This window comes from Pristiophorus japonicus, chromosome 16 (assembly GCF_044704955.1).
Source record: "Pristiophorus japonicus isolate sPriJap1 chromosome 16, sPriJap1.hap1, whole genome shotgun sequence".
NCBI lineage: Eukaryota > Metazoa > Chordata > Chondrichthyes > Pristiophoridae > Pristiophorus > Pristiophorus japonicus.
The window spans coordinates 72,408,821-72,432,677 of record NC_091992.1 but is presented as its reverse complement, the minus strand read 5'-3'; the positions used below and the strand labels follow the sequence as shown (position 1 = coordinate 72,432,677).

Sequence of the window (23,857 nt, the reverse complement as noted above, 5' to 3'; positions counted from 1 at the left end):
GATGCTGCCTGACCCGTTGAGTATTTCCAGCATTCTCTGCTTTGTATATTAAATAAAGGAGCAGGGCGGGAGCTGAAGGTAGCAGAACCAGGGCTATTAAAGAACTCAGAATAATGGGGCAATTTGAAATAACAGCAGTGCAGGGACAATTTAGGGTTTATTAAATAATGTGCAGGCCGGGTGAGCTAACTGGAGTGAGATGAAAGAACAAACTGGACCATAAAGAATGAAGCAGGATTGGAGGAACACAGCAGCTCGGGAAGGGAGGAGAGACTGCAGGCAGACGCAATCTCAATGGCATAAGGGGATTCGGGGCAGGGATCTCCAACACCGACTCTCTGTCACCAGATGGGGGCAGGGTAGATCGGGTCTCAGTTCTCGGGGCAGGGACTGGCGCGCAGGTGAGTGACTGAGACCAGAGGGTGATGTCCAAAAGCGGGGAACAGTAATCGTGGATGTCTGGCACCGTTGTCCACAGAGACTCAGGACCTGACCTCTCAGTGAAGTCAGGCTGGAGGGCATCGATCACTGGACCAGGATTCAGTCCCCATTTCAGAACCAATCTTTGTCCTTGTTTGCACTTTTATGCAATCTTTTGATTTTATATTAGTACTTGAAGTTAAGCAACAAAGCAATTTGGGAAGCAGAGCGATGGATCTGGAAGGAGTTAATAATAATAACTTATATTTATATAGCGCCTTTAACGTAGTCAAACATCCCAAGGTGCTTCACAGCAGTGTTACAAACAAACAGATAAATCTGACACCGAGCCACAGAAGAAATTAAGGCAGATGACCAAAAGCTTGTTTAAAGCGGTCGGTTTTAAGGAGCATCTTAAAGGAGGAGAGAGAGGCGGAGAGGTTTAGGGAGGGAGTTCCAGGGCTTAGGGCCCAGGCAGCTGAAGGCACAGCCACCGATGGTGGAGCGATTATAATGAGTTATAATAGCAGTTAGAATACAGAGTTCCTCTGTAGTACAGGCTGAGGAGCTGAGAGACACAAAACTGAGGGCTAGAGCACCACTGCTGGTGGGAGGGTGCAATTACAGTGTGACGAGTTTACATAGAGAGTTTCCATTATAAATGTGGACTTAGGAATATATACTGGGAAAAGGTTGACTGAAAAGTGTGACAAAAACATGACAATGGGAACTAATTTTTTGTAGACAGCAAGTGCATAAAAATGTAAGATTTATAATATGTTATAGATATTTTAAAAACGATCACCTAGAAATTCGACCATGCCGAAAAATGGGTCTGCATGTTCCGGTTGGTGTTGGTCCATGCATCACGTAGGAACGTTTTGGGGAAGTTGCTGTGTGGGAGTGCTAATGTGCCACCAGTAAGGCAGAACTTGCATTTATTTAGCGCCTTTCATGTCCCAAAGCACTTCACAGCCAATAGAATAGTTTTGAAATGTAGTCACTATAGAAACACAGCAGCCAATCTGCACACAGCAAGATCCCACAAACATCAATGCAATAATGACCAGATCATCTGTTTTTTTAGAGATGTTGGATTCAGGGATAATTATTGGCCAGGATGAGGGATAACTCCCCTGCTCTTCTTTGAAATAGTGCCATGGGATCTTTTTATGTCCACCTGAGAGGGCAGAAGGGGCCTCGGTTTAATGTCTCATCTGAAATACGGCACCTCCGACAGTGCAGCACTCCCTCAGCACTGCACTGGGAGTGTCAGCCTAGATTATATGCTCAAGTTTCTGGAGTGGGACTCAGAACCCACGACCTTCTGACTCCAAGGCGAGAGTGCTGCCCACTGAGCCACAGCTGACACCAGTATGTACTATACCTGGTGGCTGGGCTTAATTGTCCAATCTCGCAGTGATCTCCTCACAGTTACAATTATGTCTTCCAGAAGCTGTTTTGGAGCCATATTCATAATGTGGATTAACGCCAGCACCACCTCCTCCTCCCAGTAACCTGCAAGGAAATGATAATGTTCAGCACAAGGGACGCCTGTTTTATTTATGTATGAGTCCCCTCCCCTCCCCTCCCTTCCTCACTCCCCTCCCTTCTCTCCTCCCCTGCACTGAAGGAGCTGACTGTTGGACTACAGTTTGCATGACATCAGCCACCACTCAGTACCTCAAGTCAGGTTACCAGTGTGAGTCATGGCATCACCCCGAGCCAGACCTGTCTTCGCCCACACACAATAGCGGGAATCGTAGATGACCTTTTCTCCCTCAAACCCCGAGATGCTGAGGGTGATGGTCCTGCAGCAACTGTTGAGGATAGACAGCAGTATGAGCAGTGGGTGGCCTGGCCTGAACTACTCACTCCTACATTGGGCCAGGCCAACACGCAACACAAGTTCAGCCTTCAGCAGAGTGCCAAACACTAAAATCTTTCTTACCGTTTGCCACAAGCAACATTTACACTGAAACCTGAAACCATACTTGAGCAGATCGCTCATCGCAAGACCAGGGCATGGGAAAGGTCATTTAACCGTCAATCCCTCTCCCCACACAGCCCATGTACACTCCACCCCATCATAGAAACATAGAAACATAGAAAATAGGTGTAGGAGTAGGACATTTGGCTCTTCGAGCCTACACCATCATTCAAGATGATCATGGCTGATCATGCAACTTCAGTACCCCATTCCTGCTTTCTCTCCATACCCACTGATCTCTTTAGCCGTAAGGGCCACATCTAACTCCCTTTTGACTATATCCAACGAACTGGCCTCAACAACTTTCTGTGGTAGAGAATTCCACAGGTTCACAACTCTCTGGGTGAAGAAGTTTCTCCTCATCTCGGTCCTAAATGGCTTACCCTGTATCCTTAGACTGTGACCCCTGCTTCTGGACTTCCCCAACATCGGGAACATTCTTCTTGCATCTAACCTGTCCAATCCCATCAGAATTTTATATGCTTCTATGAGATCCCCTCTCATTCTTCTAAAGTCCAGTGAATATAAGCCTAGTTGGTCCAGTCTTTCTTCATATGTCAGTCCTGCCATCCCGGGAATCAGTCTGGTGAACCTTTGCTGCACTCCCTCAATAGCAAGAATGTCCTTCCTCAGATTAGGAGACCAAAACTGTACACAATACTCAAGGTGTGGTCTCACCAAGGCCCTGTACAACTGCAGCAGGACCTCCTTGCTCCTATACTCAAATCCTCTCGCTATGAAGGCCAACATGCCATTTGCTTTCTTCACCGCCTGCTGTACCTACATGCCAACCTTCCTAATCTGTCACCATTCAGATAATAATCTGCCTTCCTGTTTTTGCCACCAAAGTGGATAACCTCACATTTTTCCACATTATACTGCATCTGCCATGCATTTGCCCAATCACCTAACCTGTCCAAGTCACCCTGCAGCCTCTTAGCATCCTCCTCACAGCTCACACTGCCACCCAGCTTAGTGTCATCTGCAAACATGGAGATATTACATTCAATTCCTTCCTCTAAATCATCAATATATATTGTAAATAGCTGGGGTTCCAGCACTGAACCTTGCAGTACCCCACTAGTCACTGCCTGGCATTCTGAAAAGGACCCGTTTATCCCGACTCTTTGCTTCATGTGTGCCAATCCATGTCAATACATTACCCCCAATACTATGTGCTTTAATTTTGCACACTAATCTCTTGTGTGGGACCTTGTCAAAAGCCTTTTGAAAGTCCAAATGCACCACATCCACTGGTTCTCCCTTGTCCACTCTACCAGTTACATCCTCAAAAAATTCTAGATTTATCAAGCAGGATTTCCCTTTCATAAATCCATGGACTCTAACCACCTATTGAATCTCCTTTCACAGCCCCTGTGGCGCCCACCCCTGCTTTATTTCCCCCCGTTGTCCCCATATGAACCATCATGGTGTGGGGAGTATTTGATTATCTCGGTCTGTATTGATCTCTATAATCACCAATTCCATTCCCAACCTCTCGACTCGACTATGCTAATGCTCTGCTTGCTGGCCTCCCACCTAGCAATCTCTGTAAACTTGAGTCCACTAAAACTCTGCTGTCTGTATCCTAAGTCCCGCTCACCCATCACCCCTGTGCTTGCTGACCTACATTGGATCCTGGTTTGGCAACGCCTCAATTTAAAAATTCTCATCCTTGTTTTCAAATCCCTCCATGGCCTCGCCCCTCCCTATCTCTGTAATCTCCTCCAGCCCCACAACCTTCTGAGATCTCTGCGCTCTGCTAATTCTGGCCTCCGATTATAATTGCCCAATCGTCGGTGGCCTTGCCTTCAGTTGCCTAGACTCTAAGCTCTGGAACTCCCTGCCTAAACCTCTCCGCCTCTCAAGCTCTCTCTCCTCCTTTAAGACTCTCCTTAAAACCTACCTCTTTGACCAAGCTTAGGTCACCTGCCCTAATATTTACTTATGTTGCCTGGTGTGCATTTATTTCTGATTATGCCTCTGCTGTGCACTTTGGGACATGTATCGACTTTGAAGATGCTGTGAATGCAGATTGTTGCTGCAGTAAATAAGGAGCCACAAGGGGGAGCAGCAAACCAAGCTTGATGTCACCATTGTTTGAGATTGACACTTGTCCAGCTCTCTCTCCACGTGAACTCCCCCACTGCTGCTGGGATACGGTTTCCACGGACACCCAACACCCTCTGCTACTCTGCCCATGTGCACCCTGACAGTAAACCTTCAACCGCGAGGTGCATCTCAGCCCGAGCCCATGGCACACATTTGCAGCAGCTGCGGTCACTGGGGTACTGAGGCCAACTATAGTCCGACCCATTCCTCCGCACATTGCGCAGGCTCTTTAAAGGTTGTCCTTCTCGGTCCTGACATTAATCAATCTTACGTCACACAGTGAGGTCCCGGCACATCACCACGCAACCTGGTCTCTCGCCCTCCGACTTTACACCCCATCTCGCAGCTTCACACCCCTCACCCCCTCAACTCCCCACACCCCGCCTGCCCACCCCCTTCATCCCCTCACCCCTCCACCTCCCCACCCCTCCACCCACTCACCCCCTCAGCTCAGATTATATTGAGCAGCACCGTTGGCTGTAATGCCGGTGTTGAGTTTCTGACACTCACCCAGTGTGACCAGAGCTTTGGCAGCTTCATATTTCACCACACAGTCCTCGTCCGTCTGTAACTGAAGTGAACAAACCTGCTGCAGATCAATCATATCTCACTGTGCACCACAACCAACCTGCCGGGCCCGGGGTCTGTCCCCACGGTTACTGCAGGGCGCGGGGTTCATCACCATGGTTACTGCCGGGCCCGGGGTCTGTCCCCGCGGTTACTGCCGGACCCGGCGTCTGTCTCCGCGGTTACTGCAGGGCGCGGGGTTTGTCCCCGCTGTTACTACAGGGCGCGGGGTTCATCACCGTGGTTACTGCCGGGCGCGGGGTTCATCACCGTGGTTACTGCTGGGCCCGGGGTTCATCACTACGGTTGCTGCTGGGCCCAGGGTCTGTCACCATGGTTACTGCCGGGCCTGGGGTTCCTCATCACGGTTACTGCCAGATCCAGGGTTCATCGCCACGGTTACTGCCGGGCCCGGGGTCTGTTACCGTTATTCTATATATAAACACCCCCACCCCCCCAACCCCTCGATTGGATTCCAGCCTGTAACTCACTCCTGGGTATCCATTATTCTATATATAAACTCCCCGAACTCCTCGATTAGACCCCAGCCTGTAACTCACTCACGCGTATGACAATCTCTGATGTCACCCTAAGACAGCCCATTAGCTGTGAGTGCACCCCCCATTCCCCCAACATGTAAAGGTATCTGAGCCCCCGAACAGATTGCTCCATCACTTTCTGCTTGTTGAACAACGTATTTGCAAAGGAAAGCAATTGGAAAGTGATAATATTCCAAGAAATGAAGAAGTAAAGTGCAGTTTGCTGCTACTGTGAATACATACTGTGGTGTAGAGAGCAGAAATAATCTCCGTATTGGTGCATTGAAGGCACTGCAGAGCCTGCTGGGAAAACCACAAGCATTGGTACAAGCAACAAAAATAACAACGCGGTGTAGAACGCACAACAAAGGTTAGAGGGGGTAGGGCAAAGGTTAGAAGGGCAGGGCAAAGGTTAGAGAGGGCAGGGCAAAGGTTAGAGGGGGCAGGCCAAAGGTTAGAGAGGGCAGAACAAAGGTTAGAGAGGGCAGGGCAAAGGTTAGAGAGGGCAGGGCAAAGGTTAGAGAGGGCAGAGCAAAGGTTAGAGAGGGCAGGGCAAAGGTTAGAGAGGGCAGGGCAAAGGTTAGCGGGCAGGCCAAAGGTTAGAGAAGGCAGGGCAAAAGTTAGAGAGGGCAGGGCAAAGGTTAGAGGGGGCAGGGCAAAGATTAGAGAGGGCAGGGCAAAGGTTAGAGGGGGCAGAGCAAAGATTAGAGAGGGCAGGGAAAAGGTTAGAGAGGGCAGGGCAAAGGTTAGAGGGGGCAGGGCAAAGGTTAGAGGGGGTAGTGTAATAGAGCTCCCCCCTCCCCCCCAGTGGACCACTTCTCCACCTAGTGGATTACTGATGTACTACAACTACTGATCTAAATAATAAAGGATCATATGACAGTCACAAGATGACAGGTTTCTGTATTGGAGCCATCCTGTGTGTGTGCTGTGATAGTGATGTAGTAAGAATATATCACATTGGCGATGAGGATAGGATAATCGGATTCCCTAGCTGAAGTTTGTGTTGGTCGATGATTCCAGCCAAACAACAGAGAGACTTTGAGAGGTTCTTTGTTTTGCAGAATAGCTAAAAATCCAAGGTAATCCAAGCACACTTGGCTGAACTATCAGGGTCCAGATGGCTGCACCTATGGGAATAATTGGGCGCATGGGTGAGTTCCATTGTGACCAAATAACTTTCAGAGCATATGTGGAGTGGCTAGAAATGTTTTTTTACCGCGAATAGTCGAAGTCCCTGATGATGAAAACCGTAACCGGGTGGTGTTAGAAAGAAAACTGGCTAGTTTCCTGACTGAAGCAGGCCCCGAAGTGCATGAAACCCTGAAACATCAGCTTGTTCCTGTCAAGCAAAAGGACACGCCACTGACGGAGATTCTAAGCAATTTGAACAGCACTACAGTCCTGAGGAAATTGCTGAAAGTTATCATTTCAGAATACGAGATCAGTTAATTGACGAGGGTATCAGTGAGTATATTGTAGCATTAAAAAAGCTTTCCATTCACTGTCATTTCAGAAACTTTCAGGACCAAGGATTGCGTGACCACTTTGTGTGTGGGATGAAAAATGAAGCAATCAGAAGAAAGTTGTTGACAACCCGTAACTTGACTTTTGATTTAGCTTGTCAGACAGCTATGTCAATGGATATGGCCGACCAATACTCCCGAGAATTTCACACCATTTCCAGTCATCAGACAACCGAGGTGAATCGCCTGGAGGTTAGAAGCAAAAGGCAGGTGGGCCCCAAGGCCTCAGCAACTGGCCAAGGTAACAGTACATTGATGTCATGCTATCAGTGCCTGGGACAACACATTGCTCAAAATTGTCCATACGTGAAGGCAGAGTGTTTATTCTGCAAGCAAACTGGGCATCTTGTGTAGGCATGCCTGAAGAGTAAACCGACTTTCAATGCGAGAAGTAGAAATTGTCAGAGACTACATAGCATTGAAGAGAAGCAACAGGAAAAGGAGGTTCTGGCGATACACATCAGGAGCATGAGGGTATCTAACACCGATTCACAAAACATCGTCATCCAAGTAGACGCTGGTGCATCCGTCTAAAGGCAGATAAATCCCCTGGATGATGGCTTGCAACCTAGGGTCTTAAGAGAAGTAGCGGCAGGGATTGTGGATGCATTGGTTGTAATTTACCAAAATTCCCTGGATTCTGGGGAGGTCCCAGCAGATTGGAAAACTGCAAATGTAACACCCCTATTTAAAAAAGGAGGCAGACAAAATGCAGGAAACTAGACCAGTTAGCCTAACATCTGTGGTTGGGAAAATGTTGGAGTCCATTATTAAAGAAGCACTAGCAGGACATTTGGAAAAACATAATTCGGTCAGGCAGAGTCAGAATGGATTTATGAAGGGGAAGTCATGTTTGACAAATTTGCTGGAATTCTTCGAGGATGTAATGAAGAGAGTGGATAAAGGGGAACCAGTGGATGTGGTGTATTTGGACTTCCAGAAGGCATTTGACAAGGTGCCACATAAAAGGTTACTGCACAAGATAAAAGTTCACGGGGTTGGGGGTAATATATTAGCATGGATAGAGGATTGGGTAACTAACAAAAAACAGAGAGTCGGGATAAATGGTTCATTCTCTGGTTGGCAATCAGTAACTAGTGGGGTGCCGCAGGGATCAGTGCTGGGACCCCAACTATTTACAATCTATATTAACGACTTGGAAGAAGGGACTGAGTGTAACGTAGCCAAGTTTGCTGATGATACAAAGATGGGAGGAAAAGGAATGTGTGAGGAGGACACAAAAATCTGCAAAAGGACATAGACAGATTAAGTGAGTGGGCAAAAATTTGGCAGATGGAGTATAATGTTGGAAAGTGTGAGGTCATGCACTTTAGCAGAAAAAAATCAAACAGCAAGTTATTATTTAAATGGAGAAAGATTGCAAAGTGCTGCAGTACAGCGGGACCTGGGGGTACTTGTGCATAAAACGCAAAAGGATAGTATGCAGGTACAGCAAGTGATCAGGAAGGCCAATGGAATCTTGGCCTTTATTGCAAATGGGATGGAGTATAAAAGCAGTGAAGTCTTACTACAGCTATATAAGGTATTGTTAAGGCCACACCTGGAATACTGTGTGCAGTTTTGGTTTCCATATTTACGAAAGGATATACTTGCTTTGGAGGCAGTTCAGAGAAGGTTCACTAGGTTGATTCTGGGAATGAGGGGGTTGACTTATGAGGAAATGTTGAGTAGGTTGGAAATTCGCTGGCTCAGAGAGCTGTGGAAGTCGGGACATTGAATAAACTAAAGACAGAAATAGACAGCTTCTTAAACGATAAGGGGTTATGGGGAACGGGCGGGGAAGTGGAGCTGAGTCCATAATCGGATCAGCCATGATCCTATTGAATGGCGGAGCAGGCTCGAGGGGCCGTATGGCCTATTCCTGTTCCTATTTCTTGTGTTCTTATGTGAGTGTAGTACCGGAATTGCTCTATCTTGACAAGTTGTGTGATTTTTCATTGGAGAAATCGAAGTTAGAGCTGCAAGGCTACTCAGGAGAGAATATTCCTGTTGTAGGTCTTTTCACTGTACCGGTGAAATACAAGGATCAGTTTCAGAGCTTGCCTCTCAACATAGTGGCAGGAGACAAGCCTGCCTTAATAGGTAGAAATTGGTTGGGATCACTAAAGCTGGATTGGAATGAGATTTTTCGTGTGGAAACTAAATCTGTATCTGCATCGAAAGATAATGGCATCAAGCAGTATCCGCAGGTGTTCTGTGAAACGGGCAGTCCGATCCAAGACTTCAAGTCGAATGAGTACAAAAGGACGCTAGACCCATTTACTGCAAGCCACGTCCTGTACCATATGCACTCAAAAGACTAAAGACTGAGAACATTATTTCTAAGATAGATCGATGTAATTGGGCTGTACCCATTGTTGTTTTTGTTATGAATGTAAACATTATCAATGTGTAAGACTTGCCACCAGGGGGCGCACCTGTGGGAGACCCAAGGGTCACCTGCACACCCTGGGCAAGCAGGTTTAAAAGGCAGTCTACCAGGCTGCCTCCTCACTCTGGAGTTACAATAAAGAGACCAAGGTCACAACAGTTTGAGCTTAAGATGTACAGTTTTGTAGAGTTATTCTAAATGTAACAATTGGCGACGAGTAACAGATCACGAACTTTCACACAGTTATGGCTGCCGTTGGTATTTTTGAGAGATTTGTTGAGGGTGATGATTGGGAAGCCTTCGTTGAGCGTCTTGACCAGTACTTCGTGGTCAACGAGCTGAAAAAGACAGAAACCGCGATCAAGCGCAGGGCGATTCTCCTCACTGTTTGCAGGTCCACGATCTATGGCCTCATCAAAAATCTGCTAGCACCGACAAAACCAACGGATAAGACATATGAAGAGTTGTGAACGCTGGTTCGGGAACACCTTAAGCCGAAGGAGAGCATCTTAATAGCCAGGTATCGCTTTTATATACACCATCGCTCCGAGGGCCAGGACGTGGCGAGCTATGTCGCCGACCTAAGACGCCTTGCAGGACCGTGCGTATTTGCTGGATTTTTGGGGGAAGTGTTGTGGGACTTTTTTGTGCTTGGAATCAGCACGAGGTCATTCTTACCAAATTGCTGTCTGCCGAATCTCTAGATCTGAGCAAGGCCATCACGATAGCCCAGGCTTTTATGTCCACGAACGATAACACTAAACAGATATCATTGCAGCATCGGAACTCACTGGCAGTATTGTGCATAAAATAGCGCCTTCAGCAGGCAGAACTGTACATGGCAGGCTCTACACGCCCACAGAGGCCAGACTCAGAGCCCGCCATGGGGCGTGCATGCGAATCCATCAGCGCCGTGTTGGCGCTGCGGGGGTAATCATCGAGCCCATCAATGTCGATACAAATTTCCGTCGTTATTTGAGCCAGGCATCGGCAACTTCACAGGCGCCAAAATGCAGATCCATCTAGCCCCTGATGCATGACCCGTTCATCACAAGGCCCGAGCAGTCCCATACATGATACGAGAGAAAGTCGAGGTCGAGCTGGACAGACTTCAACGAGAGGGGATCATATCACCAGTCGAGTTCAACGAGTGGCCAGTCCAATTGTTCCGGTGTTGAAGAGCGATGGGACAGTCAGAATCTGCGGGGACTACAAGGTAACAATCAACCGAGTCTCATTACAGGACCAGTACCCACTACCCAAAGCAGATGACCTGTTTGCAACGCTAGCAGAGGGGAAGTCATTCACCAAGCTGGATCTAACCTCTGCTTACATGACACAGGAGCTGGCTGAACCTTCGAAAAAATTGACGTGCATCAACATGCAGAGAGGACTGTTCATGTACCACAGATGCCCCTTTGGGATTCGTTCAGCGACGGCCATCTTCCAGAGGAACATGGAGAGACTACTGAAATCGGTTCCGCGCACAGTGGTGTTCCAAGATGACATCTTGATCACTGGCCGCAACAACACCAAACACTTGCACAACCTGGAAGAGGTTCTCAAGCGACTGGACAGAGTGGGACTCAGGTTGAAATGCTCCAAGTGTGTTTTCCTGGCGCCAGAGATCGAATTCCTGGGGAGAAAGATTGTGGCAGACGGCATCAGACCCACGGACTCTAAGACAGAGGCCATCAAGAATGCACCGAGACCACAGAATGTGACGGAGCTGCGTTCGTTCCTGGGATTCCTCAACTATTTTGGTAACTTTCTACCAGGGTTTAGCACTTTTTGCTGGAATCATTGCATTTATTGCTACGCAAGGGTGATGACTGGGTTTGGGGTAAAGCTGAAGAGACAGCCTTTAACAAGGCCAGAAACCTGCTATGTTCCAACAAGTTACTTGTATTGTATGACCCGTGTAAACGTTTAGTACTAGCTTGTGATGCATCTTTTTGCGGGGCCGGTTGCATATGCGTCCAGAAGCTTATCGAAGGCTGAAAGAGCCTACAGTATGGTTGAAAAAGAAGGATTAGTATGTGTATACGGGGTTAAGAAAATGCACCAATACCTGGACTAGCCAGGACCCAGTGCTATCACTAGTAAAAAGTTGTGTCCTCAAGCGGAGCTGGTCGGCGGTCCCAGGGGAAATGCAAGACGAAATTAAACCATTCCACCAACGCAAGGACGAAATGTCCATCTATTCGGACTGCCTTCTATGAGGGAATCGTGTAATTTTGCCAAAAAAAGGGAAACATTTAAATGCGACCTTCACAGTACCCACCCAGGCATAGTCATGATAAAGGCTATCGCCAGGCCGCACGTTTGGTGGCCCGGGATTGACTCGGAATTGGAGTCATGCATACATCAATGCAACACTTGCTCACAGTTGAGCAATGCACTAAGGGAGGCCCCACTGAGTCTGTGGTCATAGCCCTCCAAACTGTGGTCCATGGTCCATGTAGATTTCGCTGGCCCCTTTCTAGGAAAGATGTTCCTAGTAGCAGTGGATGCTTACTCTAAATGGATTGAATGTACAATAATGTCGTCATGTACGTCCACTCCCACCATTGAAAGCCTCCGGGCCATGTTCGCCACCCATGGTTTGCCCGACGTCCTTGTTAGTGACAATAGACCATGTTTCACCAGCTCGGAATTCAATGAGTTCATGACCCGCAATGGCATCAAACATGCCAGGTCTGCGCCGTTTAAGCCCGCATCCAATAGTCAAGCGGAATGGGCAGTCCAAACCATCAAGCAGAGCTTGAAACGCGTCACGGACAGTTCCCTGCAGACCCAGCTATCTCGGATTCTGCTCAGCTACCATACGCGACCCCACTCACTTACTGGGGTTCCCCCTGCAGAATTTCTACCGAAGAGAACACTCAAAACCAGGCTCTCCTTAGTCCACCCGGATCTCAATGACCATGTAGAAACCCGGCGTCACCGGCATAACGTGCACCACGATCGCGCGGCTGTATCCCGTGACATTGAAGTTAATGACTCTGTGTTTGTTCTTAATTACGGTCATGGTCCCAAATGGGTTGCTGGCACTGTGTTAGCCAAGGAGGGGAATAGAGTGTTTGCTGTCAAACTTTTGAACAGACAAACATGCAGAAAGCACTTGGATCAGACCAAACTGCGGTTCACTGAAAACCAAGAACAGTTTGAAGGGGACATTACCATCATTGATCCACCCACACACACCCAACCAGCAATCGACCTCGCGGTCAACCATGAGGATGAACCCACCATGCCCGACAGTCCGATCAGACCAGCCACGCTGCAGTGCAGCAATGATCCGACTGACTCACCCATGCCAGGACTTCAACTCAGGTGATCAACCCGAGAATGCAGAGTCCCGGATCGCCTCAACTTGTAAATAACTTGTACATAAGACTTTGGGGGGGGGGGGGCGCAGGGGTGATGATGTTATGTATGTAAACATTACCAATGTGTAAGACTTGCCACCAGGGGGCGCATCTGTGGAAGACCCAAGGGTCACCTGCACACCCCGGGCTAGCAGGGATAAAAGGCATGCTGCCTCCTCACTCTGGAGTTACAATAAAGAGACCAAGGTCACAACATTTGAGCTTAAGATATACAGCCTTGTGGAGTTATTCTAAACATAACGGTTGTACCTAAGTCCGATGGTAAGGTAAGATTGTGTGGTGATTATAAAGTAACCGTAAACCAGGTTCTAGAGGGTAATGTCCCCAATACATTGCCAAATGTAGAAGACTTGTTCACAATGCTGACAGGTGGTCAGATCTTCTCAAAGTTGGATCTTACGAATGCCTACTTACAACTTGACTATAAATACTCATCTAGGCCTATATCAATTTAATAGGCTATCATTTGGAGTGTCTTCCGCCCCCACCATATTCCAAGGGGTGATGAACCAGATTTTGCAAGGTATTGAAGGCATAGTATGTTATTTGGATAACATACTAATTTCAGTACTAAATAGGCAAATTCATAATAACATATTGAATTAAGTCCTCAAACGTCTAGAGAAGCACAGAGTACGAGTGACTGCTCGCAAGTGTGAGTTATTTCAAAACTCAGTGGGGTACTTAGGGCACAGAGTAGACAAAGATGGTTTACATCTGTGATATCTTCACAGAGCACAGCACACACAGCTTCCTAACATGGCAGGCAGCTCTCTCGAAGTCTCCGGAATTGCCTGGTTCTGTTTATTATTAACCTTGCACTTGCAGTACACAATACGTCCACATCCACAGTGTGGAGCTACAAACATTACAAGCTTACAGACATTACACTTCTCCCTCCTTAATGAAGAAGCCATCATGACAAACATCATACATAACTTTCATGTTTATACATAACACAGGATATAGACTTATTTACAAATTTAACTTTACCACTTGTTTTCTGTTTCGAAGAGGATACCTTCACTCTCGAATAGAACCTTCCAAACATGGTGTCGATTTCACACTCATTCGAGGCTCATCCTGAGGAACGTTTTCCTCCACGGAATTTCCTTGATTTTCATTTGAACTCACTCTAACTTCAGGCTCTTTATTTTCCTGACTTGGACTCAGACTTTCATTCTGATTCTCTTGGATTTGTTTCCAGTACATTGGATTTAGGATTTGCTACTGGTGTATCAAAACTATCTGATGAGTCAGAAATAATTGAATCATTCCCACCTTCAACTCCTTCCATGTCTGTAGGTAAAATATGATCAATATGAACAAACCTAACCTGTCCATTATCAAACATCTTTACCAAATATGTGCGAGGACCACATATCTTCACCACTCTTCCTGGTAACCACTTTAACCATTTATGGTGATGGTTCTTCACTCTCACCTTCTGGTTTAATTTCACACTTCTCTCTTTTACTCTACCTCTATCATGATTCTCTTTCTGTCTTAATTGTGTCTCTTCTACGGACTGTGCCAAATTTGGTTTTAACAACGAGAATCTGATTCGAGGCTGTCATTTGAGAAACAACTCTGCTGGTGTTCTACCAGTAGTTGTATGAGGAGTATTTCGCTATGTAATCAAAAAATTAGCCAATTTGTGATCCAATGACAACTGTCGTTTCCTTGGATTTGGATCTAACATTTGTTTTATGAGGGCACGTTTTACAATTTGTACAGTGCGCTTTGCTGCACCATTCGAAGAAGGATGGTATGGTGGAACCTTGATATGTTTCACACCATTTTTGCTCGTGAATTGTGCAAATTCTTCTGAATGAAATTGTGGTCCATTATCTGAAACAATTTCTTCAGGGAGGCCAAATGAAGAAAATAATTTTTGTAAAATGTCCAATTGGTTACTTGTTGTTATTTTCCACATTGGAAACACCTCAACCCACTTCGAATGGCTATCAATCACAATGAACAATTGTTGTCCTTCTAACTTAGCAAAATCAATATGTAGCCTTTGCCACACCCTGGGAGGCCATTTCCATGGCTGTAATGGTACTGGTGGTGGTTGCTTGCTTACCGATTGACAGGTCGTACACTGACTGACAATGTACTCTATGTCTTTATCAAGACCTGGCCACCATAAATAACTGCGTGCAAAACTCTTGGTCAAGCACATTCCCAGGTGCTGGTCTTGGAGGTCTCCTAATAATTTGGACCTGAATTTATTTGGTATAACCACTCTTGCACCCCACATGATACAATCTTTATCGACTGATAATTCATTCCTATGAATGAAGAATGGATGTGTATCTTTGTCTGTTACTTGGTTTGACCATCCATTTGCAATATATTCCTACACCTTTAACATCACTGGGTCACGTTTGGTTGCTCTACCAATCTCTTCAGCTGTGACTGGCAGTTCATCAATGTATGAAAAATAAAACACTTCTTCCCTATCGGGTGTAACTTGTGATGGGGAAGGCAATCTAGACATTGCATCAGCATTACTGTGATCAGCTGATCGTCTGTATTCAATATCATATGTATATGTTGACAAAATCAAAGCTCATCTCTGCATTCGGGCTGCAGCTAATGTTGAAACTGGGGACTTTGGATGGAGGATTGCTGTTAGGGGCTTATGGTCCATAACGATGGTAAACTTATGACCATACAAGTATTTGTGAAACTTCTTGACCCAAAAATTAATGCCAAAGCTTCCCTTTCAATTTGCGCATAATTACTCTCACTGGCACTGAGAGTGCGTGAAGCAAAAGCAATTGGTCTCTCCTCCCCACTACGTAATACATGAGAGATTACTGCCCCAACTCCATACAGAGAGGCAACACATGCTAGCTTAATCTCCTTAGATATGTCATAGTGAACTAACATGGCGCTCTCTACCAATTTGCTTTTACACTCTTTGAATGCTGTATCGCATTCTTTTGACCACTTCCAATGGACCTGTTTTTTCAAAAGTTCATTCAGTGGATGTAATACTATAGCCAAATTTGGTAGGAACTTCCCATAATAGTTCAAAAGTCCCAAGAATGAACGAAGTTCAGTGACATTCCTGGGAGTGGGTGCATTTCTAATTGCATGCAATTTTTCCATGGTTGGATGTAAACCATCTTTGTCTACTCTGTACCCTAAGTATTCCATTGAGTTTTTAAATAACTCACACTTACGAGCAGTCACTCATACTCTGTGCTTCTCTAGCCGTTTGAGGACTTCATTCAATATGTTATTATGAATTTGCCTATTTGGTGCTGAAATTAGTATGTCATCCAAATAACATACTACCCCTTCAATACCTTGCAAAATCTGGTTCATCACCCCTTGGAATATGGCAGGGGTGGAAGACACTCCAAACGGTAGCCTATTAAATTGATATAGGCCTAGATGAGTATTTATAGTCAAACATGACTTGGACTCCTCATCTAGTTCAAGTTGTAAGTAGGCATTCGTAAGATCCAGTTTTGAGAAGATCTGACCACCTGTCAGTTTTGTGAACAAATCTTCTATATTCGGCAATGTATTGGGGACATTATCCTCTAGAACCTGGTTTACGGTTACTTTATAATCACCACACAATCTTACTTTACCATCGGACTTAGGTACAACAACAATGAGTGTAGCCCAATTACATTGATCTATCTTATAAATAATGTTCTCAGTCTCTAGTCTTTTGAGTTCTTGCTCAACTTTCTCCTTGAGTGCATATAGTACGGAACAAGGCTTGTAGTAAACCGATCATTCTGCACCCTGACACTCGCCTTGAAGCCTTGGATCGGACTGCCCGTTTCGCAGAACACCTTCAGATACTTTTTGATAATCTCATCCGTTGATGAAAATCTCACTTCCACACAGAAAATCTTACTCCAATCCAGCTTCAGTGAGCTCAACCAATTTCTTCCTAGTAAGGAAGGCTTGTCTCCTTTCACTACTATTAGAGGCAAGTTCTGAAATTAATCTTTATATTTCACTGGTACGGTGATGCGGCCTACTACAGGAATTTTCTCTCCTGAGTAGCCTCGCAGCTGTATCTTGGATTTCTCCAGTTTCCGAATCGCTGTCCGTTAACCTTGTGCTCCTGATGACGTGTAACTCTAACATCTCCTCTTCCATGCTATGTAGTCTCTTGGGATTTCTACTCATAGCTTTGAACGCTGGACTCATAGCTTTAAAAACTGGTTTACCCTTCAGTCGACATGCCTTCACAAGATGCCCAGTCTTTCTGCTGGAGAAACACTCTGCCTTCGCGTACGGACAACTTTAAGCAATGTGTTGTCCCAAGCACCTATAGCACGACTTTGACGCTCTGTAGAATTTCTAGTTTCTGAGACTTTCGGCCATGCCCATCTTTTACTTTGAACCTGCAGGTGATTTACCTCGGTTGACTGACCACCGTAATCATTATTTAATTCTCGGGAATATTGTTCGGCCATGCCCATCGACCTCGTTGTCTGACAAGCAATCTCAAAAGTCAAGTCATCCGTCGTCAATAACTTCCTTCTGATCGCATCATTTTTTACCCCACAAACAAAATGATCCCGTAATGTTCGGTTTTGAAAGTTTCCAAAATTACAGTGCATCAATAGCTTTTTTAATGCTATGACGTAATCACTGATACTTTCATCAGCCTTTTGATTCCGAATCCCAAAACGATAGCTTTCAGCAATTTCTAACGGTTTGGGGTTATAGTGCTGCTCCAACTTCATTAAAATCTCTTTAAGTGTTGTGTCCTTTGGCTCATCAGGCACAAGCAGATTTACAAGAGTGTCATATAATGCTGGACCTGCCACCGATAAGAAGATTGCTTTCTTACGTTCCAACACAGCCCGGTTCTGGACTGCATTGTCTCGAAGTTCGATTACATTATTTGCAGTGAAATACATTTCTAGCCGATCCACATATGCTTTAAAACGTTCCCGGTCGTGTCTATATTCCCCCAAATATCCGATTATACCTGCCATTTTAATTTCTCGCTATTCACACCATGTGCTATATTTTACCTCGGATTTTGTAGCTTTTTTCCAAAGACAGAAACTTCGGCTGGCTGAATCCTTCACCAACAAAATTTAAGCTTAAATCATCCGAAAAATCCCATCTCAATCGCCAAATGTGATTTCTATATGTGCTGTGCTCTGTGAAGATATCACAACATCCAACCAAGGGAAAGCTGGATGCAATCAGACATGCACCCACTCCCAAGAATATCACTAAACTTCAATCATTTTTGGGTCTTTTGAACTATTATGGGAAGTTCCTACCAAATTTGGCAATAGTGCAACATCCACTCAGTGAGCTGTTGAAAAAACAGGTCCATTGGAAGTGGTCAGAAGAATGTGATACAGCATTCAAGGAATGTAAAAGCCAGTTGGTAGAGAGCACCATGTCAGTTCACTATGACGTATCTAAGGGGATCAAGCTAGCATGTGATGCCTCTCCGTATGGAGTTGGGGCAGTGATCTCTCATGTATTTCGTAGTGGGGAGGAGAGACCAATTGCTTTTGCCTCACACACTCTCAGTGCCAGTGAGAGTAATTATGCGCAAATCGAAAGGGAAGCTTTCGCATTGATTTTTGGTGTCAAGCAGTTCCACAAATACTTGTATGGTCGTAAGTTTACCATCGTTACAGACCATAAGCTCCTGACAGCAATCCTCCATCCAAAGTCCCCAGTTCCAACAGTAGCTACAGCCCGAATGCAGAGATGGGCTTCGATTTGACCGCATATGCATATATATTGAGTACAGATGATCAGCTGACCACAGTAATGCTGATGCTATGTCCAGGTTACCATCCACATAGAAACATAGAAACATAGAAAATAGGAGCAGTAGTAGGCCACTCGGCCCCTCGAGTCCGCACCGCCATTCAATATGATCATGGCTGATCCTCTATCTCAACACCATATTCCCACTTTTTGCCCATACCCCTTGATGCCTTTTGTTTCTAGAAATCTATCTCCTTCTTAAATATATTCAATGACTTGGCCTCCACAGCCTTCTGTGGTAGAGAATTCCACAGGTTCACCACCCTCTGAGTGAAAAAATTTCTCCTCATCTCGGTCCTAAATTTCCTACCCCGTATCCTGAGACTGTGATCCCTTGTTCTAGATTTCCCAGCCAGGGGAAACATCCTCCCCGCATTCATTCTATCCAACCCAGTCAGAATTTTATACGTTTCAATGAGATCCCCTCTCATTCTTCTAAACTCTAGTGAATACAGGCCTAGTCGACCCAATCTCTCCTCATACGACAGTCCTGCCATCCCAGGAATCAGTCTGGTGAACCTTCGCTGCACTCCCTCTATGGCAATTATATCCTTTCTTAGGTAAGGAGACCAAAACTGCACACAATACTCCAGGTGCGGTCTCACTAAGGCCCTGTATAACTGTAGCAAGACATCCTTGCTCCTGTACTCAAATCCTCTTGCAATGACGGCCAACATACCATTTGCCTTCCTAACTGCTTGCTGCACCTGCATGTTTGCTTTCAAAGACTGGTGTACAAGGACACCCAGGTCCCTCTGTACATCGACATTTCCTAAACCATTACCATTTAAATAATACTTTGCCCTTATGTTTTTCCTACCAAAGTGGATAACTTCACATTTATCCATGTTATACTGCATCTGCCATGTGTTTGCCCACTCACTCAACCTATCTAAATCGCCTTGCAGCGTCTTTGCATCCTCCTCATAACTCACAATCCCACCTAGTTTTGTGTCGTCAGCAAACTTGGAAATATTACATTTGGTTCCCTCATCCAAATCATTTATATATATTGTGAATAGCTGGGGCCCAAGCACTTATCCCTGTGGTACCCCACTAGTCACTGCCCGCCACCCTGAAAAAGACCCGTTTATTCCTACTCCCTGTTTCCTGTCAGTTAACCAATTTTCAATCCATACCAAAACATTACCCCCTATCCTATGTGCTTTAATTTTGCACACTAACCTCTTATGTGGGACTTTATCAAAGACCTTCTCAAAATCCAAATACACAACATCCACTGGTTCTCCCTTATCTATTCTATCAGTTACATCCTCAAAAAACTCCAGTAGGTTTGTCAAACATATTTTACTTTCATAAATCCATGTTGACTTTGTTTAATCCCGTTGATATCTAAGTTTGCCGTTATCACATCCTTTATAATAGACTCCAGCATTTTCCTTGCTACTGATGTTAGGCTAACCGGTCTGTAGTTCCCTGTTTTCTCTCTCCCTCCTTTTTTAAATAGCGGGGTTACATTTGCCACCCTCTAATCTGCAGGAACTGTTCCATAATCTGTAGAATTTTGGAAGATGACAACCAATGCATCTACTATTTCCATGGCTACCTCTTTTAGTACTCTGGGATGCAGATCATCAGGCCTTGGGGATTTATCTGCCTTCAGTCCCATTAGTTTCTCCAGCACTATTTTCTTACTAATAATCATTTCCTTTAATTCCTCTTGCTCACTAGACCCTTGGCTCCCTCACATTTCTGGGACGTTATTTGTGTCCTCATCAGTGAAGACAGAGCTGAAGTATTTATTTAATTGTTCTGCCATTTCCTTGTTCCCATTACAAATTCTCCCGTTTCTGTTTGTAAAGGACCTACATTTGTCTTCACTAATCTTTTTCTTTTTACGTACTTGTAGAAACTTTTGCAGTCGGTTTTTATGACGGTGGATAGGCAAGTTTACTCTCATACTCTATTTTTCCCCTCTTAATCAATCTCTTGGTCCTTTTTGCTTAATTCTAAACTGCTCCCAATCCTCAGGCTTGCTACTTTTTCTGGCAACTTTGTATAACTCCTCTTTGGATCTAATGCTATCCTTAATTTCTTTTGTTAGCCATCGGGCCACTTTTCCTTTTGACTTTTTACGTCAGAAAGGAATGTATAACTGTTGCAATTCATGTATTCGTTCCTTAAATATTAGCCATTGCCTATCCACCGTCATGCCTTTTAATGAATCTTCCCAATCTATCATAGCCAATTCATTCCTCATACCTTCGTAGTTTCTTTTGTTTAGATTTAGGACCCTAGTTTCGTATTGGACTACTTCACTTTCCATCATAATAAGAAATTCCATCATGTTATGGTCACTCTTCCCTAAAGGACCTCACACAACAAGACTGTTAATTAACCCCTTCTCATTACACAATACCCAATCTAGGATAGCCTATTCCCTAGTAGGCTCCTCAACATACTGCTCTAAAAATCCATCTCGTACACACTCCAGGAATTCATCTGCCACAGTATTGTTACTAATTTGGTTTTGCCAGTCTATATATAGATTAAAGTCACCTACGATTACCCTTGCTACCTGCATCTCTAATTTCCTATTTGATGCCGTCCCCTACACTACAACTACTGTTTGGAGGCCTATAGATAACTCCCAACAATGTTTTCTGCCCCTTGGTGCTCCTTAGCTCCACCCAGACTGATTCTACATTTTGATTTTCTGAGCCAATATCCTTTCTCACTATTGCTCTGATTTCATCCTTTACTAACAACACCACACCACCCCCTATTCCTTTTGCCTGTCCTTCCTAAGTATCGAATATCCTTGGATATTGAGTTCCCAACCCTGGTCACCCTGCAACCATGTCTCCGTAATTGCAACTATATCATATCCGTTTACATCTATTTGCACTGTTAATTCGTCTACCTTATTACAAATGCTTCGTGCATTCAGGTACAATGCTTTTAGAGTTGTCTTTTTAACATTATTAGGCATCTTAACATTATTTTGTACTATAGCCCTATTTGTCTTATCGCTATTTTTTTTTACCTGGACCCTATTTGTTAGTGCACTCTTGTGTTTGTATGCTCTGTCCCTTCCTGACACAATCTGGTTATCCTTACCACAATCACTTTCCTGCATTGCTTCCTTTTCTTTTCTCTTTAGCATTCTAGATTGATCTCCACTGCGACCGTCCTCCTCCCCCCACACCCCCACCGCCTTAATTAGTTTAAAGCCCTGTCTACCTCCCTAGTCAGTCGGTTGACTAGAACTCTGGTCCCAGCATAGTTCAGGTGTAGTCCATCCCACGGAACAGCTCTCTCTTTCCCGAGTATTGGTGCCAGTGCCCCACGAATTGAAACCCACTTTTCCCACACCAACCTCTGGGCCACGCATTCATCTCCCTGATTCTACTGACCCGATGCCAATTTACTTGTGGCTCAGCTAATAATGCAGAGATTATTACTTTTGTGGTTCTGCTTTTCAATTTAGTCCCTAAATGTTCAAACTCTCTCAGCAGAACCTGTTTCTTAGGTACACGTAGGTACCTATGTCATTGGTACCTACGCGTACCACGACAACTGGATCCTCCCCCTCCCACTCTAAGTTTTTCTCCAGCCCGGAGGAGATATCCTTTACCCTGGCACCGGGTAGGCAACACAGCCTTCAGGACGCACGCACTTGGCTGCAAAGAACCCTATCTATCTCCCGAACTATACTGTCCCCTACTACAACCAGCTGCCTCTTTACTCCCCCCACTTGAACAGCTTTCTGCACCACGGTGCCTTGGTCAGTCATAAGTTACACCCGATAGTGAAGACGTATTCTATTTTTCATACATTGATAAACTGCCAGTCACAACCGAAGAGATTGGTAGAGCAACCAAGCGTGACCCAGTTATGTCAAAGGTGTATGATTACATCGCAAATGGCTGGCCAAACCAAGTCTCAGAGAAAGATACATATCCATTCTTCATTTGTCGGACTGAATTATCAGTGGATAAAGATTATATCATGTGGGATGCAAGAGTGGTTATCCAAATAAATTCAGGTCCAAATTACTAGGAGATCTTCATAACCAACACCTGGGAATGTGCTTGACCAAGAGTTTTGCACGCAGTTACTTATGGTGGCCAGGTGTAGATAAAAAGATAGAGTACATCGTTAGTCAGTGTACAGCATGTCAATCGGTAAGCAAGAAACTACCATCAGTGCTATTACAGTCATGGAAATGGCCTCCCAGAGTGTGGCAAAGGGTACATGTCGATTTTGCTGAGCTAGAAGGACAACAATTGTTCATTGTGATTGATAGTCATTCGAAGTGGGTCGAAGTGTTTCCAATGCAGAAAATAACAACCAGTAAAACACTAGACCATTTGCGAAGGTTGTTTTCTTCATATGGCCTCTCAGAAGACATTGTGTCTGATAATGGGCCACAATTTTGTTCAGAAGAATTTGCACAGCTCATGAGCAGAAACAGTGTGAAACATACCAAGATTCCACCATACCACCCTGCTTCAAATGGTGCAGCAGAGCACACAGTACAAATTGTAAAACGTGCCCTCATCAAACAGATGTTGGATCCAAATCCAAACAAATGACAGCTGTCGTTGGACCAAAAATTGGCTAATTTTCTGATTACGTATTGTAATACTGCTCATGCAACTACTGGTAGAACATCAGCAGAGTTGTTTCTCAAACGACAGCCACGAACCAGATTCTCGTTGTTAAAGCCAAACTTGGCACAGTCCGTAGAAGAGAAACAATTAAGACATAAAGAGAATCATGGTAGAGGCAGAGTAAAAGAGAAAAGTGTGAAATTAAATCAGAAGGTGAGAGTGAAGAACCATCACCATAAATGGTTAAACTCGTTACCAGGAAGAGTGGTGAAGATATGTGGCCCTTGCACGTATTTGGCCCAGATGCTTGATCATGGACAGGTTAGGTTTGTTCACATTGATCATATGTTACTTACAGATGTGGAAGGAGTTGAAAGTTAGAATGATTTGATTATTTCTGATGAGTCAGATAGTCTTGTTACAAGTAGAGTACCAGTAGCTAATCCTACATCAGATGTACGAGAAACAAGTCCAAGAGAAAGTCACAATTTAAGTCTGAGTCCGAGTCGGGCAGACAAACAGTCTGAAGTTTTAGAGAGTCCAAATGTAGATCAAGGG

At 44.9% G+C, this 23,857-nt stretch overlaps 1 protein-coding gene across 1 annotated transcript in view; it reads right to left on the bottom strand.

Annotated features, from left to right (window-relative positions):
- The window catches only part of LOC139226189 (protein HEATR9-like), a 120,909-nt gene that overhangs the window by 59,978 nt on the left and 37,074 nt on the right, over window positions 1-23,857 (bottom strand). The window contains exons 5-7 of the mRNA XM_070856821.1: window positions 5,872-5,928; window positions 5,033-5,093; window positions 1,808-1,938 (exon numbers count right to left, since the gene is read on the bottom strand). Coding sequence (XP_070712922.1) covers window positions 1,808-1,938; window positions 5,033-5,093; window positions 5,872-5,928 — 249 coding nt within the window. The remainder of the gene's footprint in view (window positions 1-1,807; window positions 1,939-5,032; window positions 5,094-5,871; window positions 5,929-23,857) is intronic.